The sequence below is a fragment of the Ptychodera flava genome, chromosome 2 (genome assembly GCF_041260155.1).
Source record: "Ptychodera flava strain L36383 chromosome 2, AS_Pfla_20210202, whole genome shotgun sequence".
Classification (NCBI taxonomy): Eukaryota; Metazoa; Hemichordata; class Enteropneusta; family Ptychoderidae; genus Ptychodera; species Ptychodera flava.
This window is the reverse complement of record NC_091929.1, coordinates 22,599,914-22,622,579: the sequence shown is the minus strand read 5'-3', so window position 1 is coordinate 22,622,579 and position 22,666 is coordinate 22,599,914. Positions and strand designations below refer to the sequence as shown.

The following is a 22,666-nucleotide window of genomic DNA, read 5'->3' as shown; positions in this document are numbered from 1 at the left end:
ACAAAATTTGTCAAATTTTTATGATATCTGTAAGCTTAGCTGTTTCATATTTCCTATCTGTACTGGAACAGACAGACACCTTGAAATAAGTGCGCTGACCTTCGAAACAGATGCGAGCGTACAACCGATGGCAATGACCCAAACTACGAGCTGTCTTTGCTCTTTAATGTGCCACTTATGCAAGCAAAATCGTAGAAGAGGCAAGGGTGCCCATGTATGGACTGGAAATTGGTCACAGACGCTGAAAGAAATACTTCTTCATTTGGACAACGGTAGAAAGATTCAAAATACGCCTTCCCATCTTTCACAAACAAAATTCTGACATTGTCTCACGACTGTGTAACAACATCTCTGGTTGTTACACAGTATAGCGCAGCAAGCAAGCTTACGACATACTTTGAGTCGAGCATCTCGCTCTTTCTCCGATACTTTCAGAGTCATTGAGAAGCACTCATCAGACAGTGAACAGATTGTGAAATGACATTAGATCCCAATCAAAGACATTAATTCAAGCGTTTAAGAAGGACTGGACTGACCCAGATTTTAAAACGACTCATATCACGCTGTAGAACAGTGCATTACACCATAAGTCTGGCATTGGCTGACAAAGTACATCATTTTATCGCCGACGGGACTCGCAACTTAATTTTCGGCTTAGTGCAATACAAAAACAGTATATGTGTTTATTGTGAGGACGCTCACACTTGAGAGATGTTATGTTCTTAAATAACGACCCTGGAGATAAGAAAAGCATTTTCGCGTGACAGCCTTCGCAATCAACGACTTTATCTATCGCAGTGGAGTCCTATACATTGAGTTTATAGTAATACCTTAAAGTTTTATGAAGATTCAGGCGATCTGGTTTGGAATTTGCATTCAGACAGCCTCTGATTCAGATTCTGAAATGCGTCATTTTTAATCCAAAGAATGGCAGTCTTTATACACGGAATCTTACAAACCTCCATCACCATGAACGATTGTTTTAAACTCGTCGCCATGGATACTCCACTCGATCAGTCGAGGATTGCAATGATTGTATTGCCAAAACCAGGTTGCGGTCATTCAAAATTACATTAAGTTTGCAGCAATAAAACATTTGAATTCTTTACCGTCTTCATTTAAGAATATAACGTCTGAATAAAAGATTTAAACTGGAATTGCGAGGCCACAGAGTAATTTACATTTTTTTTCTTGAGTTGCTTCTTTAATGTATTGTGTTTTTCATAATCCCTCTATCTCTGACACTCATTTTTCTCCTTACTCAAGGCCTTTACAACATCATAGATTATTGTAATTACTTGATTTCTGGCCATCGACTCGATTAGTTTTAGTGGACTATTTCCATGGTCTAAACCAGATAAAGCTGTTGTCAACTTAATACTTTCATCGTAATTTTTCTTGTATTTATATCTTTATCTGTTCAAATAAACAATTTATACTTTTTACTCTTTAATTTATATTACTTTATATATTTCATGTAACCATAAGACCGCGGAATTTTCATAGTGTTTTTGATTTTCGTTCGTGACTTATCTATTGCCATTCTGTGTGATGTATTTAACATGTGATATTTCGTTGGCCATACGAATCAGACATCCTTACACGTCCAATGTTTATATCCTCACAATGCGCCATATGCAATGCACCCGGGGAAGAAGATGGTAAAGCCTGAGGTGCTTTAGTTCCAAAACTTTTTTCAGTGTAAAATACGACATCCGTCCATTGCATAGAATTGAATACCACTAAGCATTACACCAACTCCCACTCAACACTGGTCTAACTTATATCTTCTGATAATTTCATTTCTTTTTATTCCCGTCGCTCTGAGTTTCATGTCTTCACAATCCTATTGAAGAACAGACAGGTATATTTAATATGATATAAATGATATACTCACATTTTAATATAAGATATATTTTGAGCCAAATGTCTTAAAGCAACTTGGAGGCAATACAAGCCTCCAATGACATTGGTGTACCTTAAGTGAAAGTATAGAGAAAACTTTCATTGTTTGCGTTTTGAGGTGGATTATTTTGTATAACATATTCAGCCGTATTCATTGGAATTAGAAACTTGTGTTATACATTTACAACGATAATTTCAGATACAGGGGTTATTTAAAAGTCTCGGTTCTCTCCCAAATCGCATTGGTATACGTTAGCTCGTTGTTTGGCGAGAATTATGTGGACTCATTTTCTGTAGACTTGACATAACCTGAATCTATTTCCGCTTTCGATGTTCATCGATCTAGCTGTTTATATTTCGTACTTCGCTTAAAAATCGGGTCGGGCAAACTAGCCGCAATTTGCATGGGGAATTTAAGTGCATTGGAAAGCTAAACATAAGCCGGGGCTTAATACGGCATTAATCCGAGTGCGAAATATCATGTTAAATATTTAAAGCTCTGTTAAATATAATAAACAAGCGTCTTAGAATGCAATTTACAATCTGCATATCATTACAAGGCAAGGTCGCCATGGTGAGAAATTTCCATTAACAATGTTACAAAATAAGATTTTTAGTCTCTGACGGATGAAGTCCGGAAAAAAGGACTTATGGATTTGGTTCCTTAATTCTATGCGTGCCTGTGCGCGTTCGGAGCCGTTTTGTAACCGATTTGTCTCAAACTTGGTGTGAAGACCACTCTAAATGGCATACATACATGTATGCACGTCAATATGTTTAGTCAACCGATCCAATATGGCCTCCAGTCGGCCATTTTGTGCGGAGAGCTAAATGTACACATGCCCTGCCTGATTTCATTCAAACTAGGCACAATGACTAAGTACCATGATACCCAGTTACATGTAAATATTTTTGCGATGCAATAGAATATGTGTGCCTGATGGTGATTTATTAGTTTTAATCATTGTCGGTCACACAAATTTCAGCCATTTGTTTCGCTTGTTGTACCTTTGGGGAATGTAAGTTTAGGTATTAGTCTGGATCGCAATGTTTTCAGTAACTGCAACTGACTCACAATCAGGTTCAGGTCTTTATTACGCGTAGCAGTGTCTTGAAGTTCAACCTCTCTTTTCTCATTCTACCCTTATGCAAAGACATACATATGCACATCTGTTTGTTCAGTGATATAATCTGCTATGGTTATCTGGGTTTTCATTTTGTCTATCGAGAGCCATTACTCAGCAATTCCGGGACGGATTTGAGTAACACTTTGCACAAGGGCGGTGTACTGTGTAGTACATTTGTATGTCTTATGTGGTATGATCCAATATGGCCGCCTGATGGCCATTTTGCTTTAATTTTTGTCAGGCTTGAACGTCTACTCAGACATGCCAAGAGTAATTTCATTTAAAACTGGGTACGAAGACAAGATGCTATGACGTATAGCTAGGACTCTGTACCTGTCCTAGCGAGTCACACATTCCAATTGATACATTATTTTTACCTCTATTCGGTTACATATAAAGGAAAGAAATCACGCAAATTATAGGTGGGGACTGTATTATTTACAATGACTTGTTCATTTGCATTTCTTGAACGACAATGTCGCAAAGGATTCATTTGCATATGATATACCTGTCCTAAGATTGATATCATGCAAATGTATATCATCGCAATCATTTTCGGAGGAAGGCATCGATAACGAAATTAAAATCAAAATTGCACTTCAGAAAAAAACTACATTATTTTACACCAAATGCTAAAGAATTCATTTGTTTGTATGTTAGATCATGATTACAAATGCAAGAGTGAGCAAAAAAGTGTTTGAACAGTTTTACCAGTCATGTTGAACGCTGATAAATTCAATTTTAACTGCGCATGCAAAGGACGTGGTACACAACGGATTAATTAAAGGTGTTTATATTGGAAACAGAACAAATAGAGTACAATACTTAGCGTACAGTTGCGTATTGTGAAGATTTAAGTATAAAGAATTGATTGAAGTAGTTCTAGCGACCGCCCTAGCTTGCAGAACATTAAATGTCGGTGAACTTTTGAAAGTTTGCTTCTGTATCCAAAAGCTTCCTTGTCGACTTCTTAATCTTTTGTTTTCTGATGAACTTAGTTTTGGACAATAGCTCCAATCTTCCATGAGCAAATACGAGAAAGGGTCCTAAAATCTCATCAAAATGCATCGCAGACGTGGTTGTTACTTAAAGTAATTTTTTGATAGATTTTAACATGTTCTTACCTTTTACAACTGAGCATAGTGATATAACAAAAAATTGTTGTAGAAAATTAGGTTACGTATAAAAGCTTTAAATACTCCGGCGGCCACTTTGGTCACTCTACTTTTACTTTCAGGTAGAAAAGAGCAAAATATCGCACAGAAATGATTTTTGGAAGTAAATTGCCTGAATGGTTTCAGACAATTTGACATATTCCCATTCGCTGTTTAAATCGCTCCAACTTGAAAAAACAGAGGTACCTATAATGATAATAGAATCCAATCTGCAATGATTGCGAGGTTTTCTTAAGACCATCTAAAGTGGATGTTGATGGGTTCGATCGGAAATGCTTCTGTATCCGTGGCGCCTATAGATCTTGCAGAACCATATGGGTACCGAAGATTCAAGAGCTGTAACGGAGAATCAGTTAAATACAAATTAATCGTTGATAAAAGCAAAACGAATTACACAACATGTTAGATGGCACATAGATGTTTCGAAATCAATTTTGTACCGAAATCAGTCGATTATCAGTAATTTATTTGCTTTTAAACTTCAAAACCAAGAACTGATGCATGGCAATATATAGTGATACAAACCATAATAGTATGTCCAAATAAGGTTGTTACGTAGGTGCTAGCCTGTTATTTATGGAAAATGAGCGTAGTGTCACAAAAACAACATTAGCTCTTTGCGTAATGTAACCATTTTTTCTTAATACAGACTCTCAAAGGACATACTTTTTCGTTGTATTCAGACTGTTCAGGCCTGTGAACATCCTAAATGTTTTGCACAAAACAAGATCACTCTGAATCGTTCAAATGTTTTCTTTTTTTTCTGTAATATGAAGTACTTGTACAAGGTCACAGGGTAAAATAACCATTTAACGGGACAAAACCCTGAGCTCCTTATGGGGTCCGCATTGTAAATAAAATAAAATGGTATAACTCCCTTCCCCGTAAAAAAAACAAGGAATCTGCTGTGCGGCAACAATAGTGACGATTGAAATATCAGTTTACATATTGGCAAAGTCACAAATAAAAACAGTAGGAAAAAACCAACATATGATGTGTATAACATGAAATTGGCAGAATCAAATATTTGTCGCATAGGATATGGGAACAAGGGTCAAACAAAGAAAACTATGTAAAAATGTTGTATTCCGTCTCATACTGAATTTTGCATATTTACATATTTGAAATTTGCATATTTATGTGTGCCAATCAGACTCAGATAACTTAACCTATTATTTTGTCCAAATGAATACCACTACATGCAGCTTCATCAAATATCAAATGATATGCAGAAGCAAGAAGTAAGCACCGTTTGGCTCGATTGTTTAGCTTGTTATGATACTTTATCCAGCACAGCCAAAGAGTAAAGCAAATTTGCTCATTTTATCTCATGGGAGTGCATTGCCGAACAGGTTTTTGTGCATAGTGTCTGTTGGCTTGGATAAATCTCTTTCATTGAATTGAATGAAATACTAAAATTTTTATTGCAGTCAACGGTGAAATCGATTGTCATTTTCAGCAGTATTTTATTTCTAGGTAGTTGTGCAGATCGAATTTGTAAACATATTCCTCTGTTTATTCAAGGTTTTCATTATAGTGCGAACGGTTCTTAAAGGTTTCCCTTCACCAGGTTTTCCCTTCGAATCGAAAGCGAGGTACTTATTGAACGCTCTGCTGGCATTTTGCGGTTATTTTTGTCGACAAATAGCAGACGGGTAACATATGCGATAAGAAAGCGCATAACGGAGTTTGATCGTGACTGGCGCGTTAGTAAAATCGTGACTCGAGTTTCCCAGCTAACAGCTGCCTAGCATTTTTGTGCATAGCAATGGAACGTCCATTATAATGTACAATTGCAGCAAACGGAAATAGATGCAGTACATGTATTAAACTTTCACTTTGCTTGATGCTTGATCCACGCAAGAGATGTGTGATGAACTGGCAAGAAATATGCTTCAAATCACTCACATACACTCGAATACACAATGCTTCGTTAGGTACAGGTATGCATGTAGATAAAGGCAGGTAGGTAGATGGACAGAGAGGCAAGAAGGAGGGTAACGCATCCCTTGCAATGATGTTAAGAGTGCATTTCATAAATAATTTATTACATTAGTAATTTGGTTAAAGTCTTCGAATATTTCAAAAGGTATGGTGTCACGTGACACTTCTTGTTTTCATGGTATGGTTTAAATGATATGAATAACCGGGGAACGGTTTTACCATATGGGTCTTGTTTATACACTCAATTACCATCTAAAGAATACATCTGAAAGCTTTGTTACAAAAGACTATACGTGTAGTTGTAAATATGTTAATGATAACATTACACGCAGTGTCTTATCCAAATTCATTACGTTCTCGTTGATAAATGGTATTGCTTTATAAAGGACCCTCAAAATCTTTCCCGGCAAATGAAATGCATTACTCTTGTCTGATTCACATACTGTAAATGGCAATGCAAACACAGAATAAATAATGGCTTTTAATTTTTCTTCAGTTGCGAAACCAATAAAGTCGTATAAGACAGAGATCCCGTGGTATTTATAACAGCTAACGACTAGGTGGTCATTTTTAAATTATTCTCCATGTCCACTAAGTGTCATTATTTTACTTCCGGGAGTTACGGTTTTCAATTTTTACAACAAAACAATGAAAAAGATGTTGTAAAACAATGGGAAGTATCACATTTTGACTTGTTATCCTTATCAGTTTACATTTATACATAAGGTCCATTATTAAACACTTCGACGAGATTCTCTCCTCTCTAAATATCCCGCAACATAATTTTCCTGTTATAGCTCTCTCGGAAACATGGCTGAACGATAGTCAACATTGATTTCAACTTCGCTTTAAAAATTGATTTCTGATTTGAAATACCCTGTAACCCAGAGTCTTCTGTGGGTGGTGGCGTCGAAGCTCATTTGAAAATTAGAGATTTGCATATTGAAAACTGAGTCACTCTTTATCGAGTGTACCATTGCCATGAAAAAAGTGGTTACCAGGGTTGTTTACAGAAAACCCAACACTTCTATCACAGATTTCCTAGAAAGCTTTGAAATCGTCCTGAATGTTTTTTCACTGAAGGATAGAAATTGCATACTTGCTGGAGATTTCAACATTGATTTCACTTCCAATTCACCCTCTGTGGCTTTTTATTCCTCACTTTTGCATTCTTACAGCTTCGAACAAATCATTAATATTCCAACAAGGGTAAACGAGTATAGCAGCACAGCAATAGCTCATCTGATCACCAATATCACAGATCATTACCTGCAATGCGGATGTATTGAAACAGACATTACCGACCATTTAGCAACTTTGTTTACTTGTCAAAAACATGAAACACGTTGCCAAGCCAGCTGACACATATACTCGGTTCGACTTTTCTAGTTTTAAACGAGCGTCTTTTCTTGCTGATATAGCAGACGTTTCGTGGCAACTGGTTTAAATTTTAGAAACCCGAATAAAGCCTATAATATTTTTATTAACGTTTTTATAGAATAGCCTTAAAGCAGGTCCCTAGAAAAATATTTCAATATCGTAGAAAGTCCATCACAAAACCATGGTTGACAAAAGGTATTCTCATCTCAGTAAGAAAAACCATCTTTTCTCGAAAAAGAAAAGATCACCAATGAATAGTAGTATACAGAAATACTTTAAAGATTATAGAAACATCCTGACAAAAGTTCTAAGGTTAGAAAAGAAGAGATATTGTGATAGATTTAATTTTGCGGCGGGCAACTCGGGTAAAACGTGGAAGGTTATAAATGAAATTTTGAATGGTAACAATTGTAAAGGTGTTTCGCCGAACAAGTTGAATCTGAGTAACGGCAACGATGATTTTGTAACAAATAGTGGTGACATTGCCAAAGCATTTTATGATTATTTTACTAACATTGGGCTCACGTCTAGCTTCCAAAAATCACAGTGAAAATTGACTTTATAGTTATCTCAAACGCATTCACGAAAGTTCTTTTTATTTCAATCCTACTGATGTAGCTGATGAACGAAAAGAATTACTCTCCCTTGACCATAAACACGCCCGAGGTCATGATCTTATCCATCCGCTTTTGGTTAAGTATGCCGCCGAATACATTTGTGGTCCTCTCTTACACATTGTCAACCTTTCGCTTTCAACTGCATTTTTTCCTGAAAATCTCAAAATCGCAAAAATAACTTCACTTTATAAAAAGGGAAACTACAGACCTATTTCAATTCTTTCTATTTTAGTAAGCTTATTAAAACAGTTGTCAACAAGCAACTTTGTTCTTTCTTGACAAAATTTAACATTATTTCAGAAACGCAATACGGGTTTAGGAAAAATCATAGTACGAAACTCGCACTTGCCGATATTGTTGCCCACTTAACTGACAAGATGAATGATGGTTATTCAAGCTTAGGCATTTTTATTGATCTGAAGAAGGCCTTCGATACCATCAATCATGATATCCTCATACAAAAATTACACTTTTATGGTGTAAAGGGTCTTCCACTTGATTGGTTTTGTAGCTACTTAACAAACCGTAGACACTTTGTAGTAGTTGATGGGGAAGTCTCTAGTGAAAAACCATAGGGGAAAGAAATCAGTCCCATGGGGTGGGGAGAGAGTTTTTTTGTGCAACAGTTTACCTTATTTGATTTATTAATTTTGACTGTGATATTTCAAATAAAGAGTTCAACTCCAAACCGTCTGACTGTTTCCTTTATTGCTACAAGTAATTTTATTAATTTTGACTGTGATATTTCAAATAAAGAGTTCAACTCCACACCGTCTGACTGCTTTATATATTACCGACAAGTCCTTATCTCCTCTCCAACTTGTGTATACACCACTGTAATTGCTCCGAAAACATTGCCAACTTGCTAATCCGCTGTCCGTATCAGCGGATTAAGTGATTAAGTCAACACCACAGCCGTCCCACACGCATTAAAATAAGGAAAGGGTTGAAAATCACAGACACAGTGTCACGATGTCGTCCGTAAAACTAGTGGACGCTTAAAATATTCATGAATTCGTAAATAAATAGGAAGGTACACAACTTATTATTCATAAATAAACGGTAAAGGAGCTCCCTAGTGACCGGCCATTGAGAGACATTACTGAAAGCAACAACCTCGCGACCGGTCGTGTAGACAAATGTTGGCAAAAATTCCACACTTTATACTTACAGCCACGACCTCACGATCGGTCATGGAGAAAAATTACGGGGGAAAAAAAGTAAAAACCTGAAAGCCATAACCTCATGACCGATCATTGAGAAAATTCAACACTTTATAGCCACGACCGGTCGTTGAAAACAATTACCGGGGAAAAAATTCAAAGCTTGAAAGCCATAACCTCATGACCGATCGTTGAGAAAATGTCGGGAAAAATTTAACACTTTACGGCCACTACCTCAACCGGTCGTGGACAGAAAATGAAGTCGAATACCTGAAAGTCACGGTCGTTGAGAAAAATGTCGTGAAAATTCAACACTTTACAGCCACGACCTGGTGCGATCGTTGTGGAGAGAAAACATTGGGGAAAAATCGGAAACCTGAAATCTACGACCGTGGACGCTTAAACTATTCTCGTGGAGGGAAATTGAAGCTCCTTGTCTGTGATGAAATCAACTAGGCTACCGTCCGACCGATCAGGAGAGAAAATGTAGAAAAGTTAAATAGTTACTAACAACAGTCATGTGGACAGACAGCTCAGAAAAAAATTAAAATACATGATCTGGGAGGCCTGAAGGAGAACGGCAACGTTACAAAATTTTTGATGACATTTTCTTACCCTAGAACTTTAAAAAGCTAAGTCCATCCTTTCAGTTCATTCAGATTATGTGCTGTCGTCGTTGAGTTGCGTGTTTGAGGAATGATACTGGTGGAAAGTGCATAATAATACAGCGAAAATATATAAAAGTCAGCTTGGACTCTCTGTTGTGCCGGGCAACAACCTAAACGCAGCCGCTGACGTTTTTACAGACAGAATACACAGACAATGTATCAAATACCATGAAATCGTTTTTATTGAAAAGGCGTGCTTGCAGTACCAGCACACAAACAAAAAACTGAATAAAAAGTTGATGATTTTATCCATCTTGTTCTCGGAAAGTGAAGCGAGGGCTGTCCGTCTTTGGGGAAAATACTATAACTTACGCTACACATGGACGCGGAAGTGAAAAACACACTAATATTTTAAAACGAGAACGGGCAAGAAAATGTCAGCAAATTCGTAATCCTGGTAATAACTGGGGTTAATATTAGGAATTATCATACATGCTGTCGTGTAGCGTGATCTTATAAAACTTTTGCTCATTTTGAGTATGATGTACTAACTTTGACATTATGTAACATCAAACGCATCATGGGAAATATGTTTACTTCTGGATTGGAAATAAACAGGTTTGAGGTCAAAAGGTTCTACTTCCGACTTCCGCTCTTACGGACGACATCGGACCATGACCGATTCAAAAATGTAGGTTGGTTTTCTGGCTCAAGATAACCATTTTAGACGGCGTACTTTGGCATGTAACAGTTCATCGGTATAGCGATGCTTTTGATAGTCGTTAAATTTCGATTGACTTCTACATCTGCTCAGATTTGCGTTTTCTTGTGATACTGTGTCTGTGATTTTCAACCCTTTCCTTATTTTACTACGTGTGTGACGGCTGTGGTGTTGACTCAATCACTTAATCCGCTGATACGGACAGCGGATTAGCAAGTTGGCAATGTTTTCGGAGCAATACAGTGGGTATACACAAGTTGGAGAGGAGATAAGGACTTGTCGGTAATATTATAAAGCAGTCAGACGGTGTGGAGTTGAACTCTTTATTTGAAATATCACAGTCAAAATTAATAAAATCAAATAAGGTAAACCGTTGCACAAAAAAACCTCCCCACCCCAGGGTCCTTTCATCTGTTCCCTGTGTTTGTATCTATGACATATGTAATTCCACTAGTTATTTAATTTTCGTTTATTTGCTAACGACACCAATAGTTTCAGATCTTTTTGTTTTTATGCCATAAAGTTGGTGACTGGTGTAAATCAAATAAGTTCACCATCAACGTATATCAAACAAATTATGCGGTTCTTAAAACAGCCCAGAGAAAGATTACAATGGAGAGTAATTTTGTATTGGTTCAACAAAAATTAAAATGTCTCTTCTGTCAGGTACACCGGTATCTTGGTGTAAATCTTGACCAGTCATTTTCTTGGAAGTCTCACATTACCAGCGTTGTAAGAATTTCAAAAATCAGGCATTTCGTGCCAAGGTCTGTACTTATCAATATTTACAATGCTTTTATTTTACTTTACCTTACTTATTGTATAGAAATCTTGGGAAACACTTATACAAGTCACCTTGAGCCCATTTTTCGTCGCCAAAAGAAAATAGCTCGTTTGATTACTATTCCAGATTTGTGTGCTCATTCTGAGCGTTTAACTCATAAGTTAGATATTGTGAACATTTTTAAGTTAACCAAATATTATTCATGTATGTTTGTATTTGATCTAAAGCATAGTAATTTACCCCATGACATGGAACATTTTCTGGACTTTCCTCTTCACGGTTACTCAACACGTGCCGCTCACGATGGTAATCTTCGAGGCCAACCCACAAAACTTCGAATTACTCAACTCAATCTGAAATATGCAGTTGTCAAACACTGGAATTCTCTACCTTCGTCACTGAAGCAGTTGCATTCTGGACAATTTCAAATCAGATTTGAAGTCTTAATTGTTAACTCGATAGCGTTCTGTTTTTGTTTATCACTATTATCAGCTGACAAGTTTTCTCTTTCCCGTTGCGATTGTCATCCATGATTTTGCTTTGTCCATATTCTATGAGTTTAGGGCAATGGACTAGACTAGTCCTAATGGACTGTTTCCGTGGTCCTCACCAGAAACACGGATTGAAATGTAGTGTAATCGTTGTTACAAAGTTTATTTACTTGTTTTTTTTTAAATTAACGATCAGCACTTGTAAGTTTTGTTTTTTTCTGGTGAAGTAATAAAAAATTTAAAATAGTTGACGTTGGCCTTACATGAATGTCTCTAAAATAGTTTTGATCCGTTTTTCAGTTGTGAAATACGATGCAACTGACAAAAAATTTCATCGAAATAAAATGCTCAAGCGAGAAGTTAGAAGGCGGTTTATTTCTATATAAATGTATGATTTGAAATTCTATTTACATTCCTGTTTTAGTTTTCTCGTGATTGTATGTGCCTGTAGTGATTTGTAAATAACAAGGATACTTAATGTGCACGACATCAAAAGACGCCTTCACTCGGTTGCGTTAATTTTTTTGTAAGGCTTAAAGTTTTGCAAATAATTGACAGAAATCATGATCGATGAAGCAATTAATCAGAATGTATTGCGGTACCGAATGTTGCCTCTTGGGGGCCTCATTCAGTTTTGAGGAGCATGCGTTGGTGGCACTGAATCACCTGAAGGACGGCAGTAATGCTAATAACACTTCGGCCGGTAAGACATTGTTTGAATTTCTGTGAAGGCTTCTTTGTCACCACTTTCATCCGTCTTGCACGTTAGGCGTTAGAAAAGAAGGACATGACCTAATATTAAAACATGTGAAAAAAGTCACTGCACAATGATCACTTCCCTGAGTTGGACTTAAGTATTGTTTTCTGCTTCAAGTGGCTGAAGAGCTCTTCCCGGGAGATGAGGAATGTGCTGACATAAGAAGACTAGTTGAAAAGATGTAACATATGTTTTATCTTTTTGTTACAGAGAATGTCATTGTACAACTATGATTTATTCTTTCTGTTTGTTCCGACAGCTGCTAAAATGCCGGACCTTGTTTCGCAATCAGCATGCTATTCGTTCTACCCTCGGGGTCATGCGGCATCAAATTGGCAAAGATGCGCCGACAAAAGATAATGGTTAACAAACACAGTCTACCCTCTTAGAAGCCGCCAGCTAAAACAAACACTGTAGTGGTGTTTATTGTAACATTGCTGAAGAACTCTGTTTTCGTTGATCATCCAGGGTATTGTCCCGTCAAAATAGTTTCATATTCAAAAGCACATTGCCGCATTTCAAGCATTCTTTTGAGATGTATGGCATTAAAACATTCTTAGAAAAACACATTTAAAGGACTTACAATTTATGATGCTGAATACCCTCTTGTTTCCCTGTCTATTACTTTCAATCTCATTTTGTTTCTTCAGCATTGTATTGACTATCGATTTGAGAGAAGACAGATGATTACGATTCCATTTCTAAACATATCACAACGTTTGGATATTTTTTCGACTTAGTAGGCTGGGTAAACAGATATTTTCCTCTTAAATTACAGTAATGCCAAAGAGTATTACATCATTTTCTTAATGCAAAACAGATTAGATTGGGTTACTTTAAAAAGCTTATTATACACTATGAAATCTGATGATACCAAGAGCGCGATTTTGCGCATGTGTAGCCGACACTGTGTTTGACCGTCACGGTGACTCCTCCAATTAATCGGGATATGACAGGTGCAACGTTTGAACCGCTGATATCGATAAATTATTCGATCAAGTGCGCGCTCATCTTGAACTTGTTCATTGGATATTATGACCTTTTTCAACCCTCCGGGGCAGGCAAGAGTTTAACAAGAAGGTCCAATTAAAGTCCATTCCTTGTCAAATTAAAATTTTCTAGGCATCAGCGCCTGTCCCCGTAAAATGCGAGATAATGTGGTCTGTTTGTATATTGTGGTGTTTTCCGACAATAGGGCTGGTCAAAGGTACTCACACTCCTGACGTAAGCACTGTAAAAACTTTGAACAGCTTCAAAATCAATGTTCTTTGAATTTCCATGTTCACTTGTTTCTTTTAACCGGAAATGAAATATTGTGGTAGACTTCATGAAGTGCCCGTATCACGTGATCAATGCGCAAATATGTCAAAATGCTTCTGTAGACCTTTGCAATGTTTCAAAATCGTTCAGGAGTGTAAACCACCTAGAAGCTACATACACACATATGTGTAATATATATATATATATATATATATATATATATATATATATATATATATATATATGTGTGTGTGTATATATATATCAGAGTGTTATGAACATTAACACAGGTTACTTCAAGTACAAAGTGATATATTTATTTATGTACTTAATACCGGAACACATCACATGTCATCTGTTCATGGTAAAAAAACAAATAGCAATGTAGGCAAATATTGTGGTGTGGTAAAACATCTATTTATAGACTGATCTGTTGTAGTAACATTTCATTGTAAAGTATTCCTGTCTGACTCCTGAAATGACACTTAAAGGTTCTGTAACGATTATTCGGATTACTATATATTTATGTATGGTAACCTTAATGTTAGTTGGCCTACAATTTATAGGCTGCTTAATTTGTTGTTACCTTTATTTGGGAAGAGACCCACAATCCAATGCGATAATGTATTATAATGGAACCCGGTCATTGCTTTTTTTCCTCGGAGGCCAAGGAAAAATGTGCGCCGCCATACAGTCGTCTATTAGGACATTCGAAAATCCTCGCAGTTTTTACGAATTTCTCGATGATGATGATGATGATGATGATGATGATGATTACATTATATTGTATGGTACAATTTTTAGGCATGGGAAATGCACTGGCAAACGAGATAGGTTTTTAAGAGATGAATCGCCACATTGGTTGAAATACCTTATTTCCCTCTATTTCTACTCCAGTGCTGAAGGTGACTCGGAAGGCTATCCCAGGGTTCATCTGGCCTACTTGGACGTCCAGATCTTCTCGGACGGTCACATAATCAAAGTCACTCCAGGAATTTTGCGGACCCCCTGCTTAATGGATATCACTTACTTTCCCGTGGATTTGCAAGAGTGCAAGTTCGAGTTCGGACTGTGGAAGTACTTCGACAGGCTGGTGGTACTGGAGACGGGAGCCGACGAAGCGCCCTTGGAAAACTACATCGCGAACGTGGAATGGGATATCCTTGGTTCCAAAGCAGAATCTGTAAAGAAAACATTTACAAATATGCAAGGTGGAAATGACAGTTTTACTAGTATTATAATAAAAATTAGAATACAAAGAAAACCACTTTATTACATTCTTAATGTTATCCTTCCGTGTATAGTGGTATCTGTGCTGAGCACTGTGAGTTTCTGTCTTCCCTCCTCGTCCCCGGAAAAACTGGACTTGAGTATTTCTTTGCTCCTCACCATGTACGTCTTCAACCTGCTTGTGATTGACCTTTTACCTGCAACCTCGTCCTCGGTCCCCTACTTGACGAGATACCTGTTGTTCAACATGAGTATTATCGGCTGCTCCGTCGCCTCCACTATGCTGGTGCTGAAGGTCCACAAGCGACAGAGCAACGACAGGAAAATGCCAAGCTGGGTTCGGAAATTGTTCCTGGAGAAACTGGCCTGGCTTCTGCTCGTGCACGTTCGGACCGGTCGCAGCGGCAACAACAAAAAGATCTTCCACCGAGTGAACCACTACAGCAACGATGACAGCATGCTGCTGAAACCCATCCTCCGCCAGGAGAACGACTCGCCCATCTTCTGCAGAATCAATAAATTCGAAAAGAACATGGTGACGCCCAAAACGTGCTGCGCCACCACAAACTCCACCTTTAGATTCCCAACAAAACTGCAAATTTATCGACAACGGCAGCGGCACTGCCGCTGTCCTTGTTCTCACACCACAGGGCATGACAAGAGGCTACTAAATAACTCTGAAAGATGGTAGACATACTGGATCGGATGGCAAAACACTTCATTCCAAACCGATCGAACGAGCAGGTAGGTCTTTTACGTCGCATATTGATTTATTGTGTATCTATTAATCTATTTATCTATCTATCTGTCTATCTCTCTATTATCTATCAATCTATGTATCTATTTATCCATACATACATACACATATATACATACATACATACATACATACATACATACATACATACATACATACATACATACATACATACATACATAATAAACAGGTAGTGTATATATGTATACATATATGTATGTGTATAAATATATATATACATATATAAATATATATATATATTATATATATATATATATATATATATATATATATATATATATATATATATATATATTATATATATATATATATATATATGACTCCTGTTGAGAGTTTACATGTTTAGCTTTGTCAAGCCATAGGCGTTGTTTTTAAACCTTTCGGTGATCAGCATACACATGTTCAAAACACACGGAATACAGAGGGCCAACAAAATTTTAACAGTATTATTCTTTACATGTTAATATTCCAAACCTACGATACGACTTTACAGAGTCAAAAAAATTACAATCGATAAGCCAGTATTTTCCTACCGTCGTTTTGCTCTCATAGCGTTACCACTTGAACGCTAGCGTTATGCTAAAGAACTTTCCTCAGGTGTTGGGCTCTGACAGTCTTGGTTATGTATTTCAAGGCTGCTGTCATCAGATGGTATGTATCTAATGGACCATTGTGACTGTATGTCAAAACATGCAGACATATCTGCACAATGCATTATCGTTCATACATAATGGTCGTTAGTACGTCCCATAATCGATTCAATTAAATTCACTGGAATCTAAATCTCGTGTTAAACGGTATCCAATCACCAGAAGGAATGATGGTAGTAGATGCAGGGTATGTAGACAAGATTTTTCGGAATGCGTGTGTATTCATATGCTTAAGATTGTAACTCGTCTCCACGTGAATACCGATGGGAACTGAAAACTCGTGTCGATATGAATGATGGTAGTGCCTGTTTGCAAGCAAATCTCCACATATCGTCGTTTAGAGTCAAAAAGTATACCCTGCCTCAACTTTGACCTCAGGTCTTCGGCTTTTCATCTCTGCGCAGTCTCCCGCAGGATGTACGTCGTTTAAAAGAAAACATACCAGTTATATGCTTACTGACAGGATTGTCCTAAAAGAGACGATCGCCAGATATTTGTGGATTGAAACTATTCGATTGATATTAATTGATTAATTGACATTAAAAAAATTATACATTGATTTCAACGTTACAGTGCATACACGTACGCCGCTGGATCGGCGTGTTTGGTATATTGCACATAAAAAGCGAGGCATTTTAATGCTACTTAACCGAACATGCCATGAACGGTGTATACCAACGAAACGTTTTACGAAAATGCTAAAGAAACCAGGAGTGGTTGAACTCGAGGGCACATTATTTTGCCATATCCACTTTAATGGATTATGCGACACACTGTAATATCTGATGCGCTAGATAGGTTATTGATTAATTTGCTCTTTACGTCGACCGCACAATTAGAAGTTAAAGAATACAGAGAGAGAGAGAGAGAGAGAGAGAGAGAGAGAGAGAGAGAGAGAGAGAGAGAGAGAAAGAGAGAGAGAGAGAGAGAGAGAGAGAGAGAGAGAGAGAGAGCTCTAAATGTCAAAGTCAAAAATAAAACGAAAATAAAAAGAACTCTGGCATAAAAATGATGTTTGACATTTGTATTAGCACATGACTGGTACGTGAACCGCCCATTACTTGAATCGAAAGAATGAGAAGCACGTTCTGAATTCAGTCTTCGAGATTTCGATTACTTGTTATCTATTAAACGGACGAGGTGGGGGGGGGGGGGGCTACTCAGGTAATTGTGTTGTCTTTGCAAGATCAGTATTTTCGGTGCGGATGGTGGTTATTACTAATTGTATGAAAGGAGATTTATACAGAGTTTAATCAAACTGTCATGTTGAAGTAGGACGTCTCAGATATGTCACGGAGATATTTAAATTTAGCATGCAATAAATGGCACATTGTCTGACTCATTCACAGATGGCCGCGCGGAGTAGGGTCTTTAACGTAGATACTTTTCAATTCCGGGCTCCAATTTACTCTGTGAAACTTTATCACATCCTTTATACTCAAACAGTTTCAACAATACCTTGAGAATTCATCGTGTCTCTGTCGTTTGCTATACCGGGTTAAAGTTAACACTTTTGGAAGCAAATTTAACGAACGAATTATTTAAATCAGATGTAAAGATGACGACATTGCCAGCTTTGCATATATTTTGCTGTTATCCGACGTTCACCGATATAGTCGCCGCCGCAATATATCCAAACCACTATAAGAGATCGCGTTCAGAAGCTATCATGTTGTATTCTACATATACATCGTCCCCATGGCAGGTGAATTAACACAGCGGAGCCGTTTACTAATTAACTGCGCAGACACTATAGGCTTACTGCTTGTTTACACAACATCTAAGGTAGTATTCGCCTCGAAAATGAAAGACTTAACACATTTACTCAAACTTTCCTGAATGAAACTTTCAACCATTCTCTTACCAGCTCACAATAAAAATCGGGGTCGCCGTGCAAATGAACTAGCGAAACAAATTGCCCAACATTTTGCGATATTTGAAAGTCAAGATGGTCGCCATTTCTGTGTCTACCCCATGGGAGAAAATTAAATTTTCGAAAAACTAAGACGTTGAAATGTTTTCTTTCTCCAAGAGCTTGAAAATGAGCCCCCACAAGTTGAAGATCAGAAAAGAATTGTATAAATTTGAGAGTCCGACTATATGTCCCCGAGGCTCGTTCGGCCTTTAGTGCACTCGACACACTCATCGCAAATAGTTCACCAGTTCATTGAGACCATAGACAGTCTATGTTGAGAACCTATGGAGAAATAGAAACAGAAGTGGCTTATCAGCGACTTCACGGTCTCACAGTGACAATTCTCGGCGGGGTTGTACACCCCTGTCTGACTGGTCGGCTGTTCTGGTCGATGCGCGAGATTTGAACGCGCGATTTCTTGCGGCAGTGGGTCAGATAAAGTGCGCCGACAATCAACTGACGATAATAGCTACAGAGCAAGCAACGGTGGAAGAATCGCCGTCTCTACACCTGATTTTAATCAGATTTCATATTTACAGTCATAACAATCTACAAGTATTTCATTTTCACAGAAAAGTACGTATCAACTGAACTATAGAGTTTAGTGTGTTGGCCACTGATAATATCTGGTTTTCTTGAAGCTCTCTTTGTGACGTTTTTGAAGTCATACACGCGGCAGACCGACACTGTTGGTACACATTTACAATGAACACATTCATTTGATGTTTTGTGATGATATCAATAGTTTTAGCATAAGCTGATCTTGTGAATTCGACGAGCAGAAACACGCTGTCGCGGGTTTTTTTTGCTATTTGAGACGTCTGGGATTTAAAATTGTCCATTTCGCGAAAAATCTATTTATAAGACGAGTGACTTTACGCAGATGAGTTCAGCGTAATAAGGCAATTATTTGATTATGTCTGAAGGACTTTCGGTAAAATTGTGAAACGTTATGTGACGCACAAGAGTTTTCTAAATAATTGCCGCAATTGTGACACTGTATGACAAAATGTCGTCGTTTTTGATGTTGACAATATTAAGCTAGATGAATGGCTGTGATTAATCGTAGCCGTCGAGTTCTCTCTCTCTCAGCTCTCAGCTTCATTCTCTCTGCACGTTCCCCCTTTCAAAAAATGTACACAGACCATTGACCGCTAGCTCTGTGCTGTATCGAGCGCAGTGTATATATCCTGACAATCACGGTATTGGTGATATTTGGCGAAATGAATTGTAGGCATTGATCAAACACGATGCGCCTGATAAGTCACTGAATTCTATGATCAGAGCCAAGTCTACTTTCTATCCACGCACAACTGCAGTTGAGAGAAAATGATATAAACTTGGGGAGAAAGTGCATGAAAACGTCAGTTGTTTCAAAATGTTACAACTTAAATGTAAGATTGACATACAAAGTTGTTCAAGAATAGTTCCGACGGTAGTCTTGTCAACATATCGCAGCTAAAGTCACAGATAAATGGAATGACTTGTATTAAGGTAGAATGCGCCTCGGGGACAGATATTTGGACTCTCAAACTTTTCCATTTCTTTTCTGATCGACCACTTGTGGGGGTTCATTTTAAAGCTCTTGGTGTAAGAAAACCTATAACTGTCTTAGTTTTTCGAAAATCGAAAGTTTTATCTTTCCCTATAGGGTTAACACAGGGATGGCGGCCATTTTGAATTTCAAATATCGGGAAATCTCAGGTAATTTGTCTCTCTAGTACCAGATTTTGTACTATGACCCCTGGCTTGTTTTGATATGGTAGGGAATGGTCAAAAGCGTCATTGAGGAAAGTTAGAGCAAAAAGTGTTTTAACTTTCGAGATGAATACTACTTTATTATTGAAAAAGTGTCAACAATCATTATGGCGGTCTGCGTCAGTTTCAGAAAAGAGTTTTTTTACATGATTGCTTATAATATCTCTCTTCTTTTCAATTGCAGATGTACAAGGAATGGGTTGATCTTGCCAACGTTCTTGATCGGCTTTTGCTCGTTGTGTTTGTCATCATCTTCCTAATCGGAGCCGGGATCATCCTACCGAAATTGACAGGAATTTGAGAATGGCGGCGCTATCTTCACGGGCGATTCCATTTTTGTGACGATCACATGGTAACATCATGAAACGCTAAACGTGTGCACTGAGGAAGCTGTGCCATTCGCGACGAGTATCTTCACGATATATCAATCCTTGCTCGACAAATGTGAGAACTCTAGGTCGTGGCTGAAGATGCTGGGAGATTGGAAAAGATTGGGATATTAAAGTGCAGGTATATTAAGCATAAAAACAACTGGAACAATGACGCAAAGACGAGGGCAAGGCAGAAATACCTTTCTTAAGTTTTACATTATCACACCATGGCAGGATTATATTACGCAGTATATGTTTAGACAAGCCATCTTGAGATGTGTTTTTAATTTACATCAATACCTCAGTTTGTTGACTTGAACAGAATGCAGAGAATGAGCCGTGCCAACCCATGATTTAACCATTTGTAATTTTGACTTTTCTAAGCTCAAATGGGTTCTATGCTTTTGCTCAGTATTTTGTAAGATTTACTGTATCATCAATGATAAATATTTTGCTCCTTTAAGAACAGAGAAAATCGCATTCAAAAAAATTTCCTTGTACAGCGAAACATTAAGCCTGCATGTTCGTACAAGGCGTAAGATATCCGGTGGTTTGCCGGGACTTTTCAGAATTCTTCATTAGTTTTTATCTGATTATTTTGTAGAGCATAGATTAATTGGTTATAGTTAAGATCAAGAAGGGTTATTTGCCTCGAGTATTAGTAAAATGTTTCTTACCGAGACGATTAGCAACTCCTTTATAACCCCTATTTTCACTTGTCTTAATTGGCATTGAGGTCATAAGCATATATATATATATATATATATATATATATATATATATATATATATATATATATATATATATATATATATATATATATATATATATATATATATGTATGTGTGTGTGTACGCACAATTTATGTCCACGAGGTAATTATACATCGACCAACTTGCCAACTTGTCAACGATGGAAAGTCTTTCTATAGACACCTTAGTACCATGATAACAGAAGTTTGCCGCCGGCCGGAATCGCCTTCTCCTTGAATAGAGTGTACCGACCGAAGTTCGGAATAGTGTTGTGAGAGGGCGCCCTATTCATGGATTTATTCCACAATCCGAGGGACTTTCCGATGCGTTTTAAAATATTTAGTTTGACAATTCCTATATTGAAAAACACAATGTGCCAGGCGTTCCTGCAGAGGGTTTTATATTTTCTTTGATTTTGTTTGGATTTTGAACCCGACGGGCAAATGAAAACATTTCTTAGGTTGAACTCGTGCAATTTGGTATACATTTGCAGCGAATATTTGCATGCTTGCTTTTTTGGACTTTGGTGCTGGTAGACAAAGTAAAATTTCATGACGAGTTCGAGTTTAAACGTATACTTTGCCTTACGGTGAAATTTGCCACAGCAGTTACATTCTGAAGGGGTTAAGCTAGTTGCTTTAGCGTCACAAGTAAATGTAATTTTGTAACATTCAAACGTTTTCACAAACAACGTGACCTTCACAGAATTTAATGACAATTCAATAAATTTCGATTTCTCTTCAAAAGCATGAAGTACACTCAGTTACTTTGATTTGGTCAGTGGTAACCAGAATGTGTACAATAGAATATGCAAATGAGCATCTTTTCAGCTGTTTTTATCAATATTGGAACAGAGCTTAAAGGTATACAGGCACCTGTAATCTAAATATGCCCGTATATGGTCAAAGGGGTGTTCCTTGTATTCAAAATGCCAATGTGAGGGCGCTGTTTTTAAAAAGCGGCCACCCGCTTAAAATCTGTGATTGGTTGGATTTTCTCTTTCCATGGTAACTGTTGCAAAATTGGAACAGGTGACAGTATACCTTTAAAGGAGAATGGGCGAGAGTGAGAGGCGCGAATGCGCACATCGACTGTTCGTTTTCTTCCCTTGTCGTTTTCTGGTCCCAATTATCAATTACCTATTCAAGCTTAAATATCCGTAACATTAAGAATTCTGGCATACCCGATTCAGGTACCTGAGGTTTAATGCAGTTCAATGGAAATCGCGTGAAGCATTTTATATCCGATGAATAAGGTGTAGAATAATAAATCTGAACGAA

General features: G+C 37.5%; 1 protein-coding gene across 2 annotated transcripts in view; it reads left to right on the top strand.

Moving 5' to 3' along the window:
- LOC139117052 (neuronal acetylcholine receptor subunit alpha-2-like) overlaps positions 1 to 22,666 on the top strand; it is a 114,948-nt gene that overhangs the window by 52,232 nt on the left and 40,050 nt on the right. Inside the window, exons 5-6 of one of the 2 annotated variants that reach the window (XM_070679876.1) lie at positions 14,830 to 15,906; positions 20,448 to 22,096. The exons of the other annotated variant lie outside the window; for it this stretch is intronic. Of the exons in view, the coding sequence (XP_070535977.1) occupies positions 14,830 to 15,853 (1,024 nt within the window). The 3' untranslated portion in view covers positions 15,854 to 15,906; positions 20,448 to 22,096. Of the gene's footprint in view, positions 1 to 14,829; positions 15,907 to 20,447; positions 22,097 to 22,666 lie in introns of those variants that run through there. 2 annotated transcript variants of the gene reach the window in all.